This window comes from Carassius gibelio, chromosome B10, assembly GCF_023724105.1.
Source record: "Carassius gibelio isolate Cgi1373 ecotype wild population from Czech Republic chromosome B10, carGib1.2-hapl.c, whole genome shotgun sequence".
NCBI classification, from domain to species: domain Eukaryota; kingdom Metazoa; phylum Chordata; class Actinopteri; order Cypriniformes; family Cyprinidae; genus Carassius; species Carassius gibelio.
In genome coordinates this window covers 11,202,384-11,224,347 of record NC_068405.1, presented here as the reverse complement: position 1 = coordinate 11,224,347, position 21,964 = coordinate 11,202,384, and the positions used below count along the sequence as shown (strand labels likewise).

Sequence of the window (21,964 nt, the reverse complement as noted above, 5' to 3'; positions counted from 1 at the left end):
TTTTTTTTACTAATTTTGGAAAACACAATAATGATGTTGTTTTTTACGTAGTCAAAGTAAAATGTAAAATTACATTTTAAAATTATTTGTTTCATAAATACATTGTTTTTATTGTATGCATATATAATACAATAAGTATGTATATAACTATAATTATCTTCTGTAATGCATTGATCACATCTTATGATTTAATGTCAATATTGTTTTCATTATGTTGTAATTATAAGAAGAAGAAAAAACTACTCGTCCCAACATGCCCCTCACATCATGCAGCACAGCCAATGGGGGAGACCTTATTTTGGCGCTGAGACACAGGCCTCAAGCAGAAGGGCTTTTGTTAAAGCTAGAGGGAGGGAGACGGCTATAATAAAATATATGGGAGCCAAATTTCCCCGGGTCTGCAGGAGCATCCCGCAAAAAAACGGGGCCTCTCCCTATTCTACAGCCACACGTCCTGTCATGGGGATCGACATACGACTGATCTAGCCCCAATTTTATTTTCCATACACCGGATTAGATCTAAGAAACGTGGAGTCATAGGTCTTTGTGTTGATATATTTATGTTAACTGCAGCGGGGATCCAGTTTATTTGGTGTATTTGTTTAGAATGGAACACGCTGAAGGTACAGACGCTATTTTATTCTGCTTCGTTCCATAATATCGCGTTGAATCCTAAACAAGCGCTGCATGATTTTCTGGTTTTGATAACAACAGAGCAGTGGTTTTCATCACACCGTTTCCTGATGGAAATGTAATCTGGCCAATTTGATTTAAAGGGGCACGGGCAGCCATATTGGCATGTTCGCATTTACTTCTTCAGTTTTTGTGGTCCTCCGCATGATCCAATCTACCGCGAAACATACCATTTGGAAACACAATGTTTGTTTGGAAAATTCCATGGTGATAAACCTTAGCAATAACGTTACGTGCGTCGGTGTTTCCCCGTGTACACACATTAGCACATCCGCTAACGCCGCCTTTCATAGAATGCAGCGACATTACACGGGTCCGCTTTACAAGGCTGTTGGGGAAACAAGATCTGTTTTTTAACTACACGATAGCTTAATTTTGTTTATTCGTTGGCCATATAGAATTTTCATTAAGTTGTATGTGTTTATATATGATAATATGATTATATCAGGTATGTTTCGTTATCCAGAAAAGGCTAGCAGGCTAATATTAGCCAGCTGCTGGCCACTGCAGGTTTGTTTCTTTGACATGAAACATTTTATTATATTAGTTGGTTTAGAAACAGTCGTTTGTTGTTTCGTGGCATTGAGTGATGTGGTTCATGTGCTAAATGAAAGGCTTTAACGGCTGTTTTTACATTTTCTCTTACTAGACAGACGAAACAAGCAAAATAGACCAAATAAACACTGCTTTGATGGCAAACATGTATTTTATTAACCAGCTGGCATACTTGTAATTAAAGGGAGAGAAACTAAAAATTAAAAATATTATTCAATGAAATAGAAACTGAGATAAAGCATGCATTGTTGTCATAAGGGAGAGGGGGTGTTATATGAGGAACATGGCATTTAACATGCTAGATTCTGACTAAATATCCTATCCAGCAAGGCTGTGTAATTTCAGTCTAAATTTTGGCATGAAGTTTCCTCTCAAGAATTAGGGAAAGTTGGCTTAACTTGGAGTGGACTAAACTTAATTTATCCCCTTGGAGGGAGATTTGCAGCATTGCAGAAGTACTGCAAACCTCAAACTCATTTGTGCATTGTGCAATTGAGTATTAATCACATTTTTAACCCATTTTTTATACACAAATGCAAAGCTATTATTGCAGTGAGCACTTTTTTTAACAAATGTGATCAAATGAGGTTTTTTTGTTGTCATAAACACAGTCTATCTTTTTTTCCTCAATATCTAAGCAGGCCCTGTAAGAAAAAGGGAAACTTAAGGATGCTGGAGCAGAACAATGGATTTCTCCTTCTCTTTCATGCAAGGGATCATGGGAAACACAATTCAGCAACCCCCTCAGCTTATTGACTCCGCTAACATCAGACAGGAGGATGTCTATGAAGCCATCAGTGACCCAGGAGATGATGGAGGACAGCAAAACTTTGAGTCTCCTTTGGAGTCAGGCTTTCCTTACCCTGCTGAAGACCTCCCAGTCATTACAAACGGCTACCCGACAGGCGTAGGTACCTATGAGCAACAGGCCAAGTTTGCCTTGTACTCACAGTTCCCCAATGGCTCAGCTAATGGCTACGGAGCCATACGAAACTATGGGGATCACGGTTTGCTGCTTGGTGAAGGCACTGTATTGAGACCACCAGTGGTCCAGGAGAAACCTCCAAGCCACATCTCACCTCCACCTCATCCCCATCATCACCACCAGTCTCATCATCCTCCTCACCACCATCACCACCACCATCAGCAGCAGCAACACCATCCACAAAACCCACCACTGTTACCTCACCACCATCACCCGCCTCCAGCTTCTCACCTAATGCCTCAAGTCTTGCCACCCCCTCCTCCATTGCTCTTGCCCTCTTCACCGCCCCTCCTTTCACCTCAAGAGAGCTCAGTCTCCAATCCCACCAACACTCCCAAAAAGACCAGCTCCCCAGAGATCAAAATAAAGATCATTAAGACCTACCAGAACGGCAGGGAGCTGTTCGAGTCCTCACTGTGCGGGGATCTGCTGCAAGAGATTCAGGCCGGCGAGACTTCCAGAAGAAATGAGCAAAAGAAAGAAAAGAGGAAAAAGAGAAGCAGCAGACATGGTGCTTGTCAAGAAGAAGAGAGCCAGCAGCCATGCAAAGTAGAGGAGCGGTCAGGGGTGGTTCAAAACTCCTCACAGCTCAACGAAGGTCATGTCGCATTCAGAGAAGAGCAACCTTCTTTGACCCTCAAAAGCCCCAAAGCAGAACTGAAGGAACAGAAAGTGAGTTTGATATTCTTCATATGTTTGTAGCCCTTTTCACTTCAGAAGATGTGGAAAAGCGGAGAGAATTTCTGGTTGATGAGATCTGATCAGTTCGTGTTCATCCAAGACCATCTTGTGTTCTTGTTTAGGTTGAAAATCACTTTCCTTCGGTCATCACTAGCACCGGCTCTTGTCAAGAGTATGAGATCGGGGACTTGGTGTGGGCAAAGGTTGGGACGTTTCCTTGGTGGCCGTGCATGGTGTCGTCAGACCCTCAGTCAAATGTTCATATACGACTTAATAAAAGAGGTAATTCATCTACTATAAGTGTGTAAAATTATTGCTGGAATACGCTTGACGATATTTAAAATCAGAGCAGTTTTCAAAACTCTAGATGTTATGCACTTGTTGGCTTTGAAAACATTTAGGCCACATGTCCAACAAAGCATTTTTTTCCCCAAGGGTGGCGTGTTTTTTCAATTGTTCTAAATATTCTACTTTTTATTTTTTTAAATGCCAGGACCATGCCAAGTGCTGAGCATTTTTTTTTTTTTTTTGTGCTGAACGTTCGGGTGTTTTTTTTTTCTCAGCGCAGAGAGTTGAAGAATTTTCATCTTTGGGTAAAACGATGCGTTCATCACTCTCACTTTTCAGTCAGCTAACCAATCACAGTGAAGGAGGGGCGGGACTAATATACGCCAACTATCACACCCTGTTTGTTCTACGCCTGAACAACAATGAAGTTAATATTGTCTTGTCTTCGAGTATTTATGTATTTACTATTAAGGCACACAATATTTTGTTGTACTAAGCAGTTATTAAGGCTATGTTGATTAGCATTATTATAGATATACTTTATTATGATGAAAATTCTAATAATAAGAACTCCGATAAACCATTTATTGCCATAGTTTCTGTGTTAATTAGTCATGCTGAATCAGTGAAAGTAGTTAAATCTTCTGTTTATTCAGCTGCGATAGCCATTTCCTGGATTTCTTTGGATGGATATTTCCTACTGATCACAGAACTGTGCTTCACTGAAAGATGCGCATGACAATCGCAGCTTCTGCCTAATCGCAGTTTATTGCCTTTTGAGATTTCATTTTGATTAATTGCACAGCCCTAGCTCACAGCTGTGCTTTCTTAGCAGAGCTAAAAACACTTTGGTAGACACGCAGCCTTAAAGAGGAAAAATTGTGCATCGTACATTAAATTTTCACAATATCTGATCCATGTTGCTAGTCAGGAAACAGTTAATGGGTAATTTTGTTGTGTATTCCAGCTTTAAGCTGGTATTTGTACTCTCTTGCTTCAAATGTATGTTTCTAATAACTTGCTTCTATGGTTCTTGGTAGGTGTTAAGGAATACCATGTACAGTTCTTTGGAAGTGTCCCTGAGAGGGCTTGGATCCATGAGAAGAGAACGGTGGTGTACAAGGGCGAGAGCCAGTTTGAGGATTTGCAAGCAGAAACACTCCGAAAAGCAACCAACCCAACTGAGAAACAAAAGGTATCCTGCTGTACCCTTTCAAATCTGGTGACCATCTTTCTGTGGACATTTCTGATTACTTATTCTCTGGTTTATTTGTTTTAAAGCTGCTGAAGCCTCAGTCCCAGAAGGAGCGTGCCCAATGGGAAGTGGGTGTGGGTCACGCAGAAGCCGCTCTGCAGATGACACGAGAAGAACGCAATGAGAACTACACCTTCATCTACATTGACAAGGAACCCAGTGCCACTGCTGCTCCTGCTGCTGCTCCTGCTGATGACACCGTGAGCCTACCTAGGGCGATCACTAAAAACCGCACTGAACGCAAGCAGAGACGCTATAAAGGCAGTGCTGGGGCAAAAGAAGAGCCCATACCTCGTCGACAGCAGCCACGAAGGCAGTGCAGCATCAATAGTAGTGGAGAAACATCATCTCCCAATCAGGGAGAGGATGATATGGACCAAGAGCAGCCCCACAGCCCTGCAAAACCTGACCCCCACCCTGAGGAACCCTCCCCACCTCCAGTCAGGACACCCTGGAAGACCGCCGCAGCCCGCAAGCTCCTCCCACTCTCCATTACTATGAAGAAACTAAACGTGGAGATCATCAAATGTGATTGGCAGCTCCCAAAGCAAAATTTGGACTTACCTAAGAAGATGGAGAGTGAGGAGAGGCCCAGCGATCAGGTTCAGTCACCTGAGGTAAAAAAAAAAAAAAAAATGCTAGTGAACTTAAGGGCGTGTGTATCTGTGTATCGCAGTGTAACTGCAGCATCGATCACCGTCATGACAGTTTTGTAAAGAAAAGCTTAATCAAAGAAATTCTGAAATATCGTTTTGTTTTAGTAGCTACTATTTCTCAGATCACAAATGTAGCTGCCCACAAGTGACTCTCTATACAATGTAGTAAAATGTTTAATGAAATTGATCAAATGGAGTTTCGCTGACTTTGCTTAATTAAAATTGCTGAAATTTACTGCTGCTACAGATGTGTTGTTACAAGTGATAACTTAAATTAACACAAAGCTGAGAAAATAACAGAAATATTAGATGGAATAACTTAAACTTGGGAAAGCTAGAAGTGTACTAACTGAAATAAAATAAGTTGAATTACTAAAATTACTCAAACTAAAACCGTAGTAAAAAGAGAAATAGAAATATCTAAAAACAAAAAAAAAAAAACGAATAAAAATGACAAGCACAACAAAAGTACAATAAAACTGAAAATATTCATAAATACTACAATGGTACAAAAATAATAAAATGACACTGGATGCTATTTGCTTCCTAGTGTAAATAGTGTACTAATCGTATAGGAGTGTATTTAGTATTGTTGCAAACGTATATTTTTGCACTCACATTTCACAGTATTAGCCAGCTTCCCTGTCTGACTCATTTAAAGCAGGGTATGCTGACTAGATGATAACTATGCTGCATAATACCAAGCAGGACAGGTAGGATTAATGTCACCAAAAAATCTCTGAAATTAATTTATCCCTTATAATGCATTTAGTTTGGTAAATGTACATGTTAAGCTATTATAGCTTACTGCCTGAAGTTAATTACTAAGATTACAGCTGTATTAAGCTAACCTAAAATTAGGACTCTGCTCTCTCTCTTTATGCATGCAGCTTGAGAATAAATTGCACCTTTTCTGCCAGGCAGCTGTTGGTATGTGTTTTTTTTTTATATATATATATATATATAATGCTTCTCTATGTACCCCACAAAGGGCTCCAGTGATAAGGCAGAAGCAGAGACGTGTTCCAGTGAAGAAGAGCGAGCGGTGTCTCCCTCAGCCTGGAGTGACCAGGAGAGCACTGAGCAATCCACAGGTATATATAAGCGCAAACACAGAGTTATTCACCAGAGGTAAACTCCCTTTTGCAACGGTGTTCAGATGTGCTTTGCAGTATAAATCTAATCTGTGAAAGCGTCTTCTGTGTCTGTGATATCAGAGCGAAAGCAGCAGCGCCGGTCTGTGCGAAGCCGTTCTGATTCGGAGAAGAGTGTGGAACCAGTGCCAAAAAAGAAAGTGAAGAAAGAACAGGTAGAGCACACAATAATTTAACAGTGATGAATCCAACAAACTGGAGGGTAGAATTCACTAAATTAACTGAACCTGCTGCCTGCATAATTTTAGCACCTGATTCGCTAAAGTATTTATCCAAATCTAATTACCGTGCAAACCTGTTATTATATACTTGTGCAAAATGATATTTGCACATCACAGAATCCTCATCTTGGGGGCCAATTCTGAATGCTTACTTGTGAAGAATATAGCAGACTCTGATATACCATTCAGCATCACTTTACCACACATGAATCGTCTCTTTAAACAACGAGTTTTGTATATACTTTATTATTTCTAATGCCATGATGGAAAAAAAGAGTTTCACTTTTAAACAAATTTCAGTTTGTGTAATGTCTATTGTTAATAAAACACAGTCTGCAATTGACCAAACTTGCACAAAAAGGTGCCGGGATGTTAAGATGCAGTTGAAGGTAAATATATATATTAGCACAGATAACGTGTTTTTTTGCACAGAAATACCAGCATGAAAATGACATAATGATTTAGTGTATTTGCCCATGTTTTTTTTTTTTTTTTTTTCTCCTCTTCATAATATGCATCAGGGTTACAGTTAACTGAATATAAAACATAAAGATATTTCAATTAATTTAATTAAAGTAAACAATGAAATATAAAAATAAAAATAAAATATTTTATTTCAGCTAGTTACCAAAGCGACATTTGTCATTTTTATTTAGTTTATCTTGATCCACTAAAATACCTAAATCTTGAAATTATTCAAATCTGCATAGACGCGTTTAAATATAAATTAAATAAATGAGACGCACACACAAAAATATTAGAATGTTAACGAAATTTTAAATGAAATAAGAAATTAGAAAAATGAAAGCCAATTTAAAATAATAAACATACTAAAATATCACCGTAATGCATCCAGTCTACAGTAATTTACAGTGAATCACACAAGTCTTTATGAATGTCTTAATGAATGAGTCAATTATGCAAAGTTGTCAGATAAGAAGGAAACATCTTATAAAAGTTTTTGGTTTTTCCCCACAGGCTGAAGCTGCACCTCAAATGGATTTCAAAACAGGGTCGCAAAAAGGTGCTTGACACACTGCAAGATGAAATTTACATTTATCTGAAAGGTTTTCTTAGATGTCATTTTTTTGGGGTTATGTTTTAAATTATTATTTAGCCCATAAATTAATTTAAGTATTCAGTAATTTCAGATCAGTAACTCCGTGTTAATGCTACTGGAATCCTGTAGGTGCCAGCGAGATCTCAGACTCGTGTAAACCACTGAAGAAACGCAGCAGAGCATCTACTGATGTGGAGATGGCCAGCTCACTGTACAGAGACACTTCTGACTCTGACTCTAGAGGCCTCAATGATCCACAGGTCAGACTACACGCAACAATACAGCCAGGCCAATCAGAATTTTTTTTTGGTTGACGCCTTAGCCATACACTCCTCATTGGGTTCTACAATTGTTATGACAGATTAATTTAAAATGCAGATTTTGTAGCCAAATGGACTCTGTTTGTAAAGTCAGATTTTTGCATTCATTTGCATCCCTCGCAGACTGGATTTGGGAAGCGCTCGGACAGTCCTGCTACAGTAGATGCTGACGGATCTGACGCCCAGTCCGTGGACTCCAGCCTGTCCCGTCAAGGAGGAAGTTCCTCAAAAAAGGACACAGTCTGCCACGTAAGCTCTATAAACGCTGGGTTTATATAACATTATATTTGATGACATTGGATACAATGCTGTTCAAAAGTTTTGATAAATAGTCAAATCGGTAATTTTGTGAAATAGTATTAAAAATTTAAATAATTAAATGTAAATATATTTCAAAATGTAATTTATTCCTGTGCTGGCAAAGCTGAATTTTCAGCAGCCATTAGTTTAGGCTGATTATTTGATGCTAAAGTAGCATATATAATTATAATTATCAGTGTTGAATAATATTTTTGTGGAAACCAAGAATTTTTCACAAATAGAAAGTGCAAAATAACAGCGTTTATTTAAAATGTAATTCTATTTGACACGATGTAAAAGTCTATATTGTCTTTGATAAATGTATTGTGTCTTTGCTTGAATAAGTGTAATTTTTATGGTTACAGCAGATCAGCATTCATCGTAACAGTACTGATATTGTCTGACTCTCTCAGGTATTGTTGTTATGTAATAATCTGTTGTTGTGGTTCTTCTGTCAATGTCTTAGGTCTGTGAAACATTCGGGGATTCTTTGGTGAGCTGTGAGGGAGATTGTAACAGACTGTTTCATCCAGAGTGTATTGGATCCAACAGTGGAACAGATGGAGAACAACTGTGTCAGGAGTGTAAGACAGGTGAGCCAGGTCTCCATTCAGATGTCCCGATTCCATTTCGATTCGCAAACTCTTGATTCGATTCTTTATGCAATTAAAAAAAATCTTTATTACATTCAGTGAATATAGTTTTAATTATCGCTGTCAAACGATTAATTGTGGTTAATCGCATCCAAAATATTTTTTTTTGTTTAAGACTAATGATAAGATAATCAGATCTTTTTTTAAATGTTTGCTGAAATAAATACTGGAAAAAATATCAATTCGATGCTTTTGAGAATCGATATGGAATATTATTTTAAATAACAGATGCGCTAATTGCCCAGCGCTAATTATTACACACTATTGCTCCTAAATGGTTATACAGAATTATTCAGTTAACTGAATTAAATAGGTATTCTTCTCCTATTTCATTTCATTTCTACCACTACATCTGATTTGTGGTAACTTTTTAAAAGCTGTTACCAAATATATAACACTCAAAAAATTGGCCTGTAACGTGTGAATTTTTTTTTTATAAGAAAATGAATTGGGTTCGTTTTTTAACATTGTGTCATGTATTTTTGTCTTTTTGTTTGTTCTAATTTCAGTTCCTGTTCGGTCTAATCTGTTTTGTCGCCCTCTCTTCTTCCAGGTTCCCACCCTTGTTTCTCCTGCAAGGTTGTGGAAGGTGATGTGAAGCGGTGCTCGGTGAACAGTTGTGGCCGCTATTATCACGAAACATGTGCCCGCAAGTACACTGGCACCAGCACTGATACTAGAGGCCTCCGCTGCCCTCAGCACAGCTGTGCCACATGCTGCCTCGACAGAGACCTTCACAAAGCTGGCAAAGGTAGATATATAGAAGATCGACTTTAGCTTTGTATCTTACAGACGCAATTTCAGAGCGGTTTCTTTTTTTCTCTCTCTTCCTGTTTAGGCCGTATGATGAGATGTATCCGCTGTCCGGTGGCGTATCACACAGGAGACGGCTGTGTGGCGGCTGGCAGTGTGTTAATAACACCCCACATCATCATATGTAGCAACCACTCCAGTTCCAGGAAGAACGGACACTTTTCCTCACCTGTAAACGTAGGCTGGTGTTTCATCTGCGCTCGAGGTACGTTTGGCCTGACAGTCTTCATACCTTGTGTTATAGATAAAGCCATAATCACTAAGAGGATAAGATTTGTATGTTCAGTGTATCTCATACTTTAAAAGGCATTTCAATTGGTTCTTGTCAAAATTGCAAGGTGTCACTAGTGCAATCAGTGAATGTAACACTTTCTAACAATCTTCTCACCCCATCAGTGTTTTAATGTTCTCTGGTGTCGTCCTTTGTGGTGTCTGATGTTCCTTTTCTTTAAGAGTTGGACACTTTTTAATGTGACCTCCTTTCTTGTCACCTAATCCTTTACTTTAAGATGTACTGTTTGTTCGTGATCCATCAGATCATGTTTGTTTCCTACTAATTAGTAACATTCAAATTGTCTTTGATTCTTCTGGGGAAGGACTGAGATTGGATTTAATTAAATGTGAACTTTAAAAATGGCAAAAATTGTCAGTAATTTAAAACATTCCAGTGAGCAATTAATGAACCAAATCTGTTAGTAAATGGTGAAATCATAAGAATCTGCCAATTTTAATGGTTGGGTCTCAAGAGTTTTTTTTTTATTATTATTATTTTGCACCGATCTAGAGATTATAGTCTTCATAATTTACCTTGATAAGTTTTTCAAGTAAAATTAGACATTAAGACAATAAATGTTTAAAATTGGAGTTTAAGGTTTATCTGCAATAGCACAAAATTAAGTTAATTTGAAATTGATTGGTAATGTTGGTTAATACCATTCTGGCTACAATATATTGTGCGCGATATAATTGTAAATAAGCGTGTATGATGCAGTTGATTAATAAGCCTGCATTATGCCAAGACCTAAACCAAATTGTTTTCATGATTTCTTTGTGAATAGGCACTGATTTCTGATCGTGTCTTGTTGCACATGTCAACTCACTCAGTGGTAGTGTCTTACGGCCAGATGTTTAGTTCAGAATGCAAACCTTAATGAATATCATTGATTGCATCTTTAAGTTTTGGAACGAACCCCTTCCCACTTTTGTAGAAAAGCTTTTTCAACTTCTAATTTCTGAAGAAACTAACTGACTATAATAAACTGTATTTTATTCATTTCTTTAACCATCTTTGTTGTCTGCAGTAATTTGGATAGGCTGTGTTGGCGTGGGAGCAATTACCTGATCTTTATAACCAATTTTAGTCCTTACAGCCTTTGTCAAGTAAAATCTTTAATTTACTCCCATCATATTGTTCCAAGCCTTATGACTGCATTTCTTCCCTGAAACACAAAATGCAAAATTTGGAAGAAAGTTCCAGTTTTGTCTTTTCTTTGCCCATGCAGTTGCAGTTAATCAGGGCTGAAGATTCCAAGTTCAAATAAGGATGTAAAAGCACCATAAACGTATCATAAAAATGGTCCATATGACTCAATGTGCTCAATACTTTAAGTCTGGTGAAGCCTTATGATAGATTTATCTGCGAAACAGACTAAAATGTATGTCTTTACTTACTGAAAGACAGGTTTGAAGCAACATGAGGGGGACTAAATAACTTGATTTGCATATGTAAATGAACTATTCATTTAGCTTTTGGCTACTATTAAAAGCAGAAAACAGTTATTGCATATTTTACAATTTATCCAGTGATTCCCTGAAGCTCCCACTCCAACACTGCAGTATTCCTCCTTAAGACTCTCGTTTTTTTTTGTGTAAGGACTACTTATTTAAGTACGTGTCTTTTTTTTTTTTTTTTTTTTTCTTCTGATGTGTGTTTTCTGGAATCATGGGTAGTTTCATTACTCATGACTTTTCCTGTTTGTCTCGTGTAGGGCTTTTAGTGCACGACCGTACTGACACCATATTAAGTTCTTATACCTTTAAGTCGCACTACCTTCTGACTGAGTCAAATCGTGCTGAGTTGATGAAATTACCTATGATTCCTTCTTCTTCGTCAGCTACCAAAAAGAATATTGGGAAAGGTAAAATCACGTTTTCTTGGTTTATGTAGTTTGCCATCTGTTTGCTTTCACAGCTGTCTTACTGCTACTTTTTGTTTCTTTATTTTGTAATTTGACACCCTGTCACTGCTTCTAATGCACTAAAGCCCCTTTCACACTGCACGTCGGACCCGCAATATTTCCAGAACATTGCTGGGTCGCCTTCAGTGTGAAAGCAACCATGTCCCGGGATTGATTACCGCATTGAACCCGGGTCGGGAACCTATTAACATTGCGGGGTTCGACCCGGGACGAGCGCTGTGTGAACAAAAGCCAGATCTAATTCCGTGTCGAAGTGATGATGCGCGTCTTTTACCGGCTGTTTTGAAGGAAGGTCAACATTCGCGACGAAAACATATGTGCAAACTGTAATGAAGCAGAGATCAGTTAGTTCCTCACTTTCCACGCTGATGCAGAGATCGTTTGCTTGCTTCAGTGAAAGTATAACGTGCCTAGCGTTTTCGACTCATACATTACACGTCACACGCTGATGTCACGTGTCGTTACGGGATCTTCAAGGGTTGTGTGTGAAAGCACGCACATATATACCGGGTCATCACTGGCAGTGTGAAAGTGCCAAATCTAGCGACCCTGGAACAATTGCAGGAACACTTTACACGTGAATTTGCCAGAATGGCAGTGTGAAAGGGGCTATAGTGGGCTTGAAATAACTCGCGGCAACAAATAGCTACAAATTTTAGTTCTTTAGTTTAAATCAGATCAGCATTTTAAATTCATTTTGGGAAATCAAGTGGATAAATAAAATAGAAGTTGGGATAATATTCAAATCTTTGTGTGCCTGTATCTGATTGCTGGGAGTTTTACTACGTTATAATATTGTCACATAACTTGTTATTCTGAGTCTGTAACATGCTTTGGCTTAGCATTAATTGCTTGGATTGTTTCTAAATTACTTTGTCCCATTTCTCTGTTTGCTTGAGCACAATTGTACTCTACCACCCTCCAAACATAACCATATTTTGGATGGCAGTTTTAATAGAGCCAACAGCAGGGTTCTGGAAGTCAAAATCCCATTCGTTTTGTCCATAGAGAATTGTTTAAAGATTTAAACTTGTACAGCTCTGATGTATGGAAGCCCTTTTCTGTCAAGGACTATAAATTCAAAAAGGTAATTGTGACTTATCTCACAACTTTTGTCCTTGCTTTTCTGAGAAAAAATTCATGCCGTGCAATTTTTTTCACACCTTTTTTTTTCCATTTCCACCATGGAATAAAAATTAAAAGGCAAATGGGAACCGTTTTATCTCAAAATTTTGACTTTTTTGTCTTGCAGTTGCAAGTTTATCTCTCACAATTTGGACATTTCTTCTCAGAATTGCTCGTTTATATCTCTCAATTCGGAGATTATACAATTGTGAGAAGTTGAAATTACCTTTTTTTTATTATGTAGAAAAAATACTTTTTGTACTTTCAATTATTTAATTCTTATTGTACCTTTTTATATTTTATTTACATCATTTTTAATGATTCTTGGAGTGAGTAGTTAGTTGATGTGAATAATTTCAGAGCTGGTTGGATTGGGTTTTTTTTAATCCTGAAAAAAAATGCTTTCGGAGCCAAAGTGGGCTTTCACTGCTGTGCTCCATCTTTTATTGTCCATCAATGCTTATTTGGCAAATTTTTCAGTCAAACAAAGCGTTTTAAGTGACACCATCCAAAATACTTGCTCCGTGTCTGCTAGTGTATTGCAGGTGATGTTAATGCAGCCAGTCAGTCAGTGTGCATCACTGCATGTTTCCCATAGTGCCCCCCTCTGATCATTCACTATTGGCTGCTTATTAAATCACCGGGCACAAAAAAGCACATTAACATAATGCTGAAAGGTGTTAGTCATCAAACCATGTCTTTGAGCATGTCAAACTGAACCACAAATTGGCATTTAGAATCTAGACGTATATGTCGAAGCATTTCAGAGACTTCTATCAATCTCCGAAGACACACAACTGTCTGATTCTGACATGCTCATGGATGAGGTTTGTGGAATACTGCCTTTTTGGGAATGGACAAGCATGTGGTGATACTGTAGGCCTGTGTTTTCGATTGCGTTCATGTGCGTGTGTGTGCTTGTCAAAAAGGAGGAAGACTGTTGTGTTGCGAGGCCTGTCCCGCCTCGTTCCACCCCGAGTGCTTGAAGATGGAGATGCCAGAGGGGACGTGGCTGTGTGGGGAATGCCGAGCGGGCAAAAAGCCCCACTATAAGCAGATAGTCTGGGTCAAGCTGGGCAACTACAGGTACGTCCGTAGAACTGTTGAAAGTCTCTTAGTGTTCTAAGATATCTTTGCTAAAAACTAAAGTATGTTCATGTCAAGTCTAATGTGACTAAATGGCACAAAAATGTAAAATATTCAAAAAGCTATTATTTTTGAATCTGTTGAACCATGTTGTAGGTGGTGGCCAGCTGAGATCTGCAACCCTCGCCTGGTTCCCTCCAACATCCAGACCTTGAAGCATGACATTGGCGACTTTCCAGTCTTTTTCTTTGGCTCCCATGACTATTACTGGATAAACCAGGGCAGAGTTTTCCCGTATGTTGAGAGCGATAAGAACTTCGCAGAGGGACAAGTTGGCATCAATAAGACGTTTAAAAAAGGTAAGATCCCAGACCAGTTCAGTGGTGTTTCAATTGTTTTGTTATATTAAATGGTCAACGTAAGTATCACATCCCTAATAAAGGTGAAGCTAAATTGACTTCTGAATGATTTTTTTGTGCATGTAAAGCACTTGAGGAGGCAGCAAAAAGGTTCCAGGAGTTAAAAGCACATCGAGAGACTAAAGAGGCCCTCGAACAGGAGCGAAACTCTCGGAGACCTCCACCATACAAACTTATCAAGGTACAGAATGTAGCTCAAATCCTTCTGTTGTCCTGTGGTACCCATAATATGACACATTCTTACCCTTCATGTTAATCTCTCTACAATGCAACTTAGCAAAGAAAACTAAATCATATTCAAACAAACTAAAACTATATTTTTGTCCATGTTTCTCACCTCAGTCCAATAAGCCAGTTGGGAAGGTGCAGGTGCACGTCGCTGACCTCTCAGAGATCCCCCGCTGCAACTGTAAACCCACAGATGAGCGTCCGTGCAGCCAGGACTCTCAGTGCCTGAACCGCATGCTGCAGTATGAATGCCACCCGCAGGTCTGTCCCGCAGGTGACCGCTGCCACAACCAGTGCTTCTCCAAACGCCTCTACCCCGACACTGAGGTCATAAAGACCACCGGCCGAGGATGGGGCCTAAAGACCAAGCAGGACCTCAAAAAGGTGAGAGTTATGCATCTGAGCATGAAGTCTGATAGCACTAATGGCCTGGAGCTGTAACCGAGAAACGTTCATTAAGACTTGTTGTAAAGACACGTTGTACATTTTTGTGGTGACTATAAATATTTAGAGTTATGCTCCAGGGTTACTATTATTAACTAAAACGTTGGTTGTGTTTAGGGTGATTTTGTCATGGAGTATGTTGGCGAACTGATCGACTCCGAGGAGTGCAAGCAACGAATAAGACATGCCAATGAGAACCATCTGACCAACTTTTACATGCTGACCCTCACAAAGGTATCACTGTTGCATGTTTACTTCGTGTATGTAACATTATACATCATCTCAGATGTATTGCAGTCGCTCCTTCTGTGCTTCTCAGGACCGTGTGATTGATGCTGGACCCAAAGGGAACTTGTCACGCTTTATGAACCACAGCTGCAGTCCCAACTGTGAGACGCAGAAGTGGACCATAAATGGTGATGTTCGGATAGGACTCTTCACCTTGTGTGATATCGCAGCTGGTAAGAACAATTAGCATTTGATCTGGAAAAAAAGGGCACTGTTTGTTTAGAAGCTAGTTGAGATAATCATGTTTTTTTTTTTTTGTTGTTTTTTTTTTAGACACGGAGCTGACCTTTAATTACAACCTGGACTGTCTGGGTAATGGGAGGACATCATGCCACTGTGGGTCTGAGAACTGCAGTGGTTTTCTTGGAGTCAAGCCCAAGGTAAAGCCTAACTGAAATAGACAGCAGCATATGAAGTGCTTACCCATTTTCTGTTGAACCATTGACAACTCTGTAGAGTGTTCTATAGATGAGGCTACTTAATGCTTTGTTTAACACTAGGTTTTTGTCTTTCTCTTTGTTCTTTATCTATCGTCATCAATTCAGTCTCTTGTCTGACACCTCGTTTTACTTCCTGCAGAGTGCAGTGGTTATGGAGAGAGAAGAGAAGGTGCGCAATGCTAAGCTCAAGCCCAAGAAGCGCAAGCTGAAGGCCGAGAGCAAACAGACCCATGAATATTACTGCTACAGCTGTGGAGAGGGAGGAGAGCTGGTCATGTGTGACAAAAAGGATTGTCCGAAGGCCTACCATCTCCTCTGCCTCAACCTGACCAAACCTCCATACGGTACATTTAAACTTTACAGCCTAAAAGGCTGAGAACTCATTCAAGAAATTAAAGAATGGACACAATTACAAATTACACAATTACATTTATTTTTAGTACAAAGTACATAGCAATTGTATATTATAATTCATGGATAAGAAGGCTTGAACACACTCTTTCTATGATGAGAATAATTAAATGTTTGTTAATAAAGCATATTTAAGGGGGTATAAATTATAAAAGTCTAGAAAATTTAAAGGGTTATACAGCTGTCCTGATATTGTAAAGAAGAAAGAAAGAAAGAAAAAAGGGTCCTTTATTACTTATTAATACAGAAGTTTTGTTAAAAATTTTGTAGCGGTTTTTAAATAAGATTTAAAATAGTTTATTTTTGATTTATAAAATGTATTTATTCAGTGTTTCTGTATTTCGACAAAAGCACGTCATGTGGTGCAACCAACATAATGAAGAAGAAAAAAAAACATGAAATGTCCTCAATTCTTTGTCAAAGTTTCTTAAAATATCAGATTATTTGACCTTTTTATGACAAAACTAGGTTAGTTCAGGTTGTAAAGTGTCAGGTGGTGCAACTTCCCAAAAATGATCAATTAATTTGTGTAAATACAGCTAGCTTTTTAAAAATGTTTAAAAGCTTTTTTGAAAATGTTTAGAATATGTACAATTGCAAGTATGCAAGGTGTGAGGAAATTGAGGAAAAGTCATTTTACTTGATGTGGTTACTCCACATGACATTTGTCATTAATTTAAACGTTTTTTGAAAATTGTATAAAGTTATTGAAAAAAAAAGCCCATTTCTGAGAATAAGGTGTGTTTTGAACTATATACATATACATTTTTTTTCCTTCTTGATATGCTGTTGTCCCAGTTACCCTAATTGAACTGACAGTAAGAGATGTTGCAGATCTTAATTTATTAATTACAATGAAATTGCCAATATGAGGGCAGCAGAAGTTCTCTCTTGAGTCACTTAGATGTTGAATGATTGATTTGTATTTCCGTGTGTCTCAGGGCGATGGGAATGCCCCTGGCATCAGTGCAGTGTGTGTCAGCGCACCGCCGCCTCCTTCTGCCACTTCTGCCCCGCCTCCTTCTGCCGAGAGCACGAGAGAGGACAGCTGGTAGTGTCTGCCCTGGACAACCGGACCTGCTGTTCAAACCACGACCCCCAGAGACCCTTAGGGCCTCAGGCTAGCCCTAGCCAGGTCGCTGTAAAGAAGGAACCGCTAGAAGCCGAAGAGGAGGGTGACGGCAATGAGGAAGAAGACGATGATGACGAGGGGGGAGAGGGAGAGTGAATGGGCCAAAGCATAGAGGAAGCATTGAAAACCACATCAAAGTACATGAAAGTTCAAACTACAATGAACCATAGAGTAGATACATGCAGCTAGCTGGTCCACTGTACAATTAAACCAAGTGGACTTGATAAACTGGTTTGATTCATTCCAAATCTACAGCAGCTGGTATGAATTTTTTGAACATATCACAATTTACGGCCTCATGTCAAATTCATACTGGCTTATATACAAATGTAAGCTACTCATTTCTGGTTTTATAAGCAAAATTTCACAGCTAATTCTTACAGTTTTTTTCAGAAGTGCTCAATTTCGGCAAAAATAGAAAAACAACTCAGTTAAAATGACGCCTTTCAGCGGCAAAGTCAGTTTCCACCTCTATGGTACTTAAAACACTCTAGAAACACTTTAAACCAAGAACTTTATTTATGTACCTCATGTAAATAGCAAAGACTGTTGTAATATGTGTCGGGCGCAACCATTCGCCTCTCACCGGTAGGATTTCACTACATTTCTGAATATGAACCTGTCGTGCTAACATAAAAAAATTAAAAAAAAAAGACGAGCGATTCAAAAGACATACGAGGTTTGTTCAACTGCCGCCCCATTCCAGTGAGTTTGTGACTTGTAAGATATATATAATCATTAATATATTTATGTCCATGTTTACATCCATTCACAATGTACAGTATTATTCATCTGTATTAGTCAATTTGATATCACTAATCGTATTGTTGTAAATGTGACCTTTTTGTCAGCAAAATTGCATTATTGCTTGGCCGGTACTGTATTGCCTTCATCTTTCGGTCCATCGAGTAGCGACGCAGCATAATTCAAAGTTATAAGTGTTCGAAATAACTATCAGTCACCCAAGAAAATCAGTTCTCACGTGTACAAACAATAACGTTTGATGGTGTAGAGTTAAGCCACATATACTCCAACACTGCCATGAGTCTTAAACGAATATTACCATTGTGAGTATTGAACAGGTGCCAGTGTGTATTTCAACTACGAGGAACCCATGTCATTTTTCTGAGCAGTGCTAGTTGTGAGACTGTGAGTACAATCTTTAATTAATGTGATTTTTTTTTTTCTCCATTTTTTTTCTAAGTTTCCGAAGTGTAAATATAATCTGATTTACTGTTGTGTTTTGTTTTCAGTAGTTGAGATTAATATTTCACACCTAGTACATTGCTGTACAGTCAAGACTCGTTTCAAAGGTATCCAAGCGTACCTTAACCAGAAACTTTCATTTATCTCATCGGTTACGTTCGGTTGTATTAACGCGTCCTATTCCGCTAAAACCGAACTGTCATGTAACGTTGGAGGGCTGTACGATTTACAGCAGAGTGTAGCATAATCCTCTCTGTGACTGTACTTGATGTGAATCTACTTAAACTCAATAGCTTTGATGCCTGTGCTGTAAAGTGGAGCTGTTTCTCTCTTGTTACTGGTAGCTGTGCGGTCGTGCTGTGCCACAGTTTGCACGGATGAAAAAACGACGAATCCCGACGGCTTCGGCACATGGGCTTTGTATACTTACTCGTTAGTCATTTCACATGAACGTTTTTATAGACCACAGTACAAGTATTATACGTGATGGCACCACCAGTATGTTTGTCACTTTATGGAAAGAAGGGAAAATGCTGCAAGTTTTCATTTTACTTGAATCGTGTCCATTTTGCCTTTTGTTCAAGTCTGTATTTATTATTATTTTTGTCTCACAATGGAGTGTTATTAGTGGATCTCTGTACTGGATTCTTGCATCTGACGACAAATTTAAAGAATTCTGATGATTTGACTGCCAAACTGAGATTTGTACAATTATGAAAATACTGTATGCTCTTACTTGCATCTGCGTCTTTGAAACATGGAAGGCATTTTGGGTTTCTGTTGTGTGGAAGCCCATTTCTGCCATGGAATAAAAAAAATAGTTGTAACTTTTTATCTCACTTTTCGGAAAGAATTGCGCGATGTAAAGTTTATTTTTCTTTTTTTTTATTTTTTTTAAATATAAAGTCAGAATTATGAAATGAAAGTCAAAATTAACTTTTGTTTTTATTCTGTGGCAGGAAAAGGCTTCCATACTTTTGTGTTATGTTCTGATATGTGATATTTTTATAGTTTACATTTATTTTTATATAGCTTACTTGTATTTTTTTAGAGGTCATAGGCACTTTTGTTCCTGAAGCACCAATATTTGTCCTTATGTTTATAATGAAAATGGTCAAGAACATCCAGTTGGCAGGATGCAAAACACATGTTTTGCCTGGTCTGTTGGTACTATATATTTTTTTACTTATACTTTCATTTCTGTTTTCTTTATTTGGCCTTCATTTACATGTTTGATCAGATATAGATGATCACTAGAAATTGCCAATGCCTTTTTCGGAACGGCTTGTTTGAACCCTCGTGGAAATTTCCTTTTCTGTTTATTCAGTGGTTCGATCACTGATCTGACTGTAATTGATTTGTTGCTATATCAGTTTTGCTGTATCAAATGTTAAAAGTATATTACCTCCATTGATTCCAGTGTTTGGTGTCAGTGCACTGTACTTTGTGTAATTTTTTTTTTTGTGTATTTGAAGTTATCATTTTGTGCTATCCGAGCATGTTCTTTGTGTTGCTTAACTAAATTTACTAAAGGTGGTGTCCTACCAGCTTACACTTTGATTTCTGTGTACTGATTTCACATTCCTTTTAATTAGACTGTTTACTAATTCTTGCTACTGAGTTACAGAGTTTGTGTAAAGATTAATGTGATATTGTAATATTTTCACCATGCGCATTGAATCACATTACACACTCAACTAAATAAAACTTATCCTAAATGATATGGCTTGGGTAGAATGTAAGTCCTCTCAAGGTTTTCTAATGATGTACTTCTCATGGATAGAAATTTCTTTGGCTATGTTATGTAGCCTATGTCATTGCATTGTGTAAGAGAATGATGCTTGAAAAACTGTACATAGTCGACAGCTAAAAAAAAAACAAAAAAAAAAACTCCATTTTCATTATATTGTAGTGTCATTTGAATGCTTGTAATATTGCTTCTGAATGTTTGTGAACCTAGAAACATTTTGTACATTTCTTGTATTTTATTTGACCAACTTTTGAGATGTATTTCTTCAGAATTCATAAGTCATAATTTATTCTGAGAGTACTTTAAGCAACATTCCACAGATTTAAACGTTTTCAGACTTGCCTGGTTTGACTTCAATAAACTGTAATGAATGTCAAGTGTTTCTTTGAATCCGAACCTGAACTGAGTTTGTCGTAATTGACTAACGCATTTTTGGAATAAGTTTAGCCTGCTTTGAATATGGTCCAGGTGCCTAAGAAAATGTGCAAATGTGACAGTCTCTAGACTAGAGGTTGTATGAATCATATGTCCGAATCGATTCTTTTGAAACGTTTTTGATTCAGCGAGTCATCGCGTTGTGTTCACAAGAAACGTTTAAATAAATATTACTGCAGTTAATCGCTCATTTTTGCGTTAACTTAAAAAACAGTATTTTTTTATTTTTAGTGGAGTTTACTTTGAAAATATCTAGTATATGTTCTCAGGACATTTTTTGGGGTAAAGTGAAAAGTTTTTAAAACATTCGTTTTGACAAAATTTGACCGAACTTTTTGATTAATTTCGAAGGGAAAATTGTGCTATTTTAAAAACCAAAGTCAAGTGTAATCCATTGCAGCTCCCTTTAAATTCGCGTGATTCACAAAGCCTCGTTCGAACTAATAAAAAGAACCGGTTCAAATGAACGATTCCTTCGCGATTAGGACGTCCCTGAAAGGACTGACGTGTTGTCATTGTATGAACTGCCTTGTCAGACCTCTTCATCGCTGCTCACTCAGTACGGCGCTCAGCTGCTGCTGGACATGTCAAATATATATGATAGACCTCACGAAATTCTGCTCCGGAGGCTGCTCTCAACAGCCGACAAGGAGGCGGTTTAGACGGAAAAGGAAAGAATCCGAAGGTCTGTATTCAGCTCCGACCTGCAGGCAAAAGACGGAGGATGCGCGATGTCGTGTTTGCGGAAATGTTCGTAAGAAATCCCAGATGTGGCGCGGAGGGTCGCGCGGATGGTGGCAGCACATCCTACAAATTAACATCAGTTTGTCTGTCTTCCGTGACACACTAGTGCTCTGGTTGCTTCACCAGGAAATATCGAAACTTTCTTCAGTGCTGGAAAAAACTGCTAGCCTAAACCCACCTGTTTTTCGAAACGTGGTAGCTGATTTCTAGTTGGTTTTTAGTTGAAGACCATCTTACACCAGCAACAAACTGTTGATGCATCTTGTTAATGCTGGTTTAAACTATAGCATAGACCATCTACAAGCTTTTCATACTATCTTTAAGTGATAAGAATAGTTATTCGAGCTGGTCCAAGGTGGTCATTGGTTGGTGACCAGCAACATAACATCTACTGGCTGGTTCTACTTGGTGGTCCGGTTGGGTT

At 38.3% G+C, this 21,964-nt stretch overlaps 2 protein-coding genes across 12 annotated transcripts in view; both read left to right on the top strand.

Annotated features, from left to right (window-relative positions):
• Window positions 1-276: 276 nt before the first annotated feature.
• LOC127966832 (histone-lysine N-methyltransferase NSD3) lies at window positions 277-20,738 on the top strand. Of its 8 annotated transcripts, none has more exons than XM_052568114.1 (23): window positions 277-623; window positions 1,890-2,905; window positions 3,037-3,196; window positions 4,243-4,397; window positions 4,484-5,074; window positions 6,105-6,207; window positions 6,331-6,422; window positions 7,467-7,512; window positions 7,678-7,808; window positions 7,992-8,117; window positions 8,635-8,761; window positions 9,375-9,572; window positions 9,660-9,839; window positions 11,623-11,772; window positions 13,887-14,043; window positions 14,200-14,402; window positions 14,531-14,643; window positions 14,805-15,074; window positions 15,252-15,368; window positions 15,454-15,595; window positions 15,696-15,802; window positions 16,002-16,206; window positions 17,215-20,738. In XM_052568114.1, the coding sequence occupies exons 2-23, from the start codon at window positions 1,934-1,936 to the stop codon at window positions 17,499-17,501; spliced, it is 4,632 nt and encodes a 1,543-aa protein (XP_052424074.1). In that variant the 5' UTR covers window positions 277-623; window positions 1,890-1,933; the 3' UTR covers window positions 17,502-20,738. The 8 variants fall into 8 exon arrangements, with proteins under 8 accessions (XP_052424074.1, XP_052424078.1, XP_052424073.1 ...); XM_052568118.1 differs by having other exon boundaries at window positions 1,887-2,905; window positions 11,749-11,772; XM_052568113.1 differs by having other exon boundaries at window positions 1,887-2,905.
• Window positions 20,739-21,280: 542 nt separating this feature from the next.
• Window positions 21,281-21,964, top strand: part of LOC127966835 (phospholipid phosphatase 5) — a 4,792-nt gene continuing 4,108 nt past the window's right edge. Inside the window, exon 1 of one of the 4 annotated variants that reach the window (XM_052568129.1) lies at window positions 21,281-21,546. In XM_052568129.1, the coding sequence (XP_052424089.1) occupies window positions 21,316-21,546 (231 nt within the window). In that variant the 5' untranslated portion in view covers window positions 21,281-21,315. The other 3 variants (XM_052568130.1, XM_052568132.1, XM_052568131.1) reach the window with 3 other exon arrangements.

Coding starts and splice junctions, on each gene's coding strand:
- LOC127966832 (XM_052568114.1), top strand. CDS start 1,934: ATGGATTTCTCCTTCTCTTTCATGCAAGGGATCATGGGAAACACAATT. Junction 6,423..7,466: donor AGAAAGTGAAGAAAGAACAG/GTAGAGCACACA, acceptor TTTTCCCCACAG/GCTGAAGCTGCACCTCAAAT. Junction 14,044..14,199: donor GTCAAGCTGGGCAACTACAG/GTACGTCCGTAG, acceptor ACCATGTTGTAG/GTGGTGGCCAGCTGAGATCT.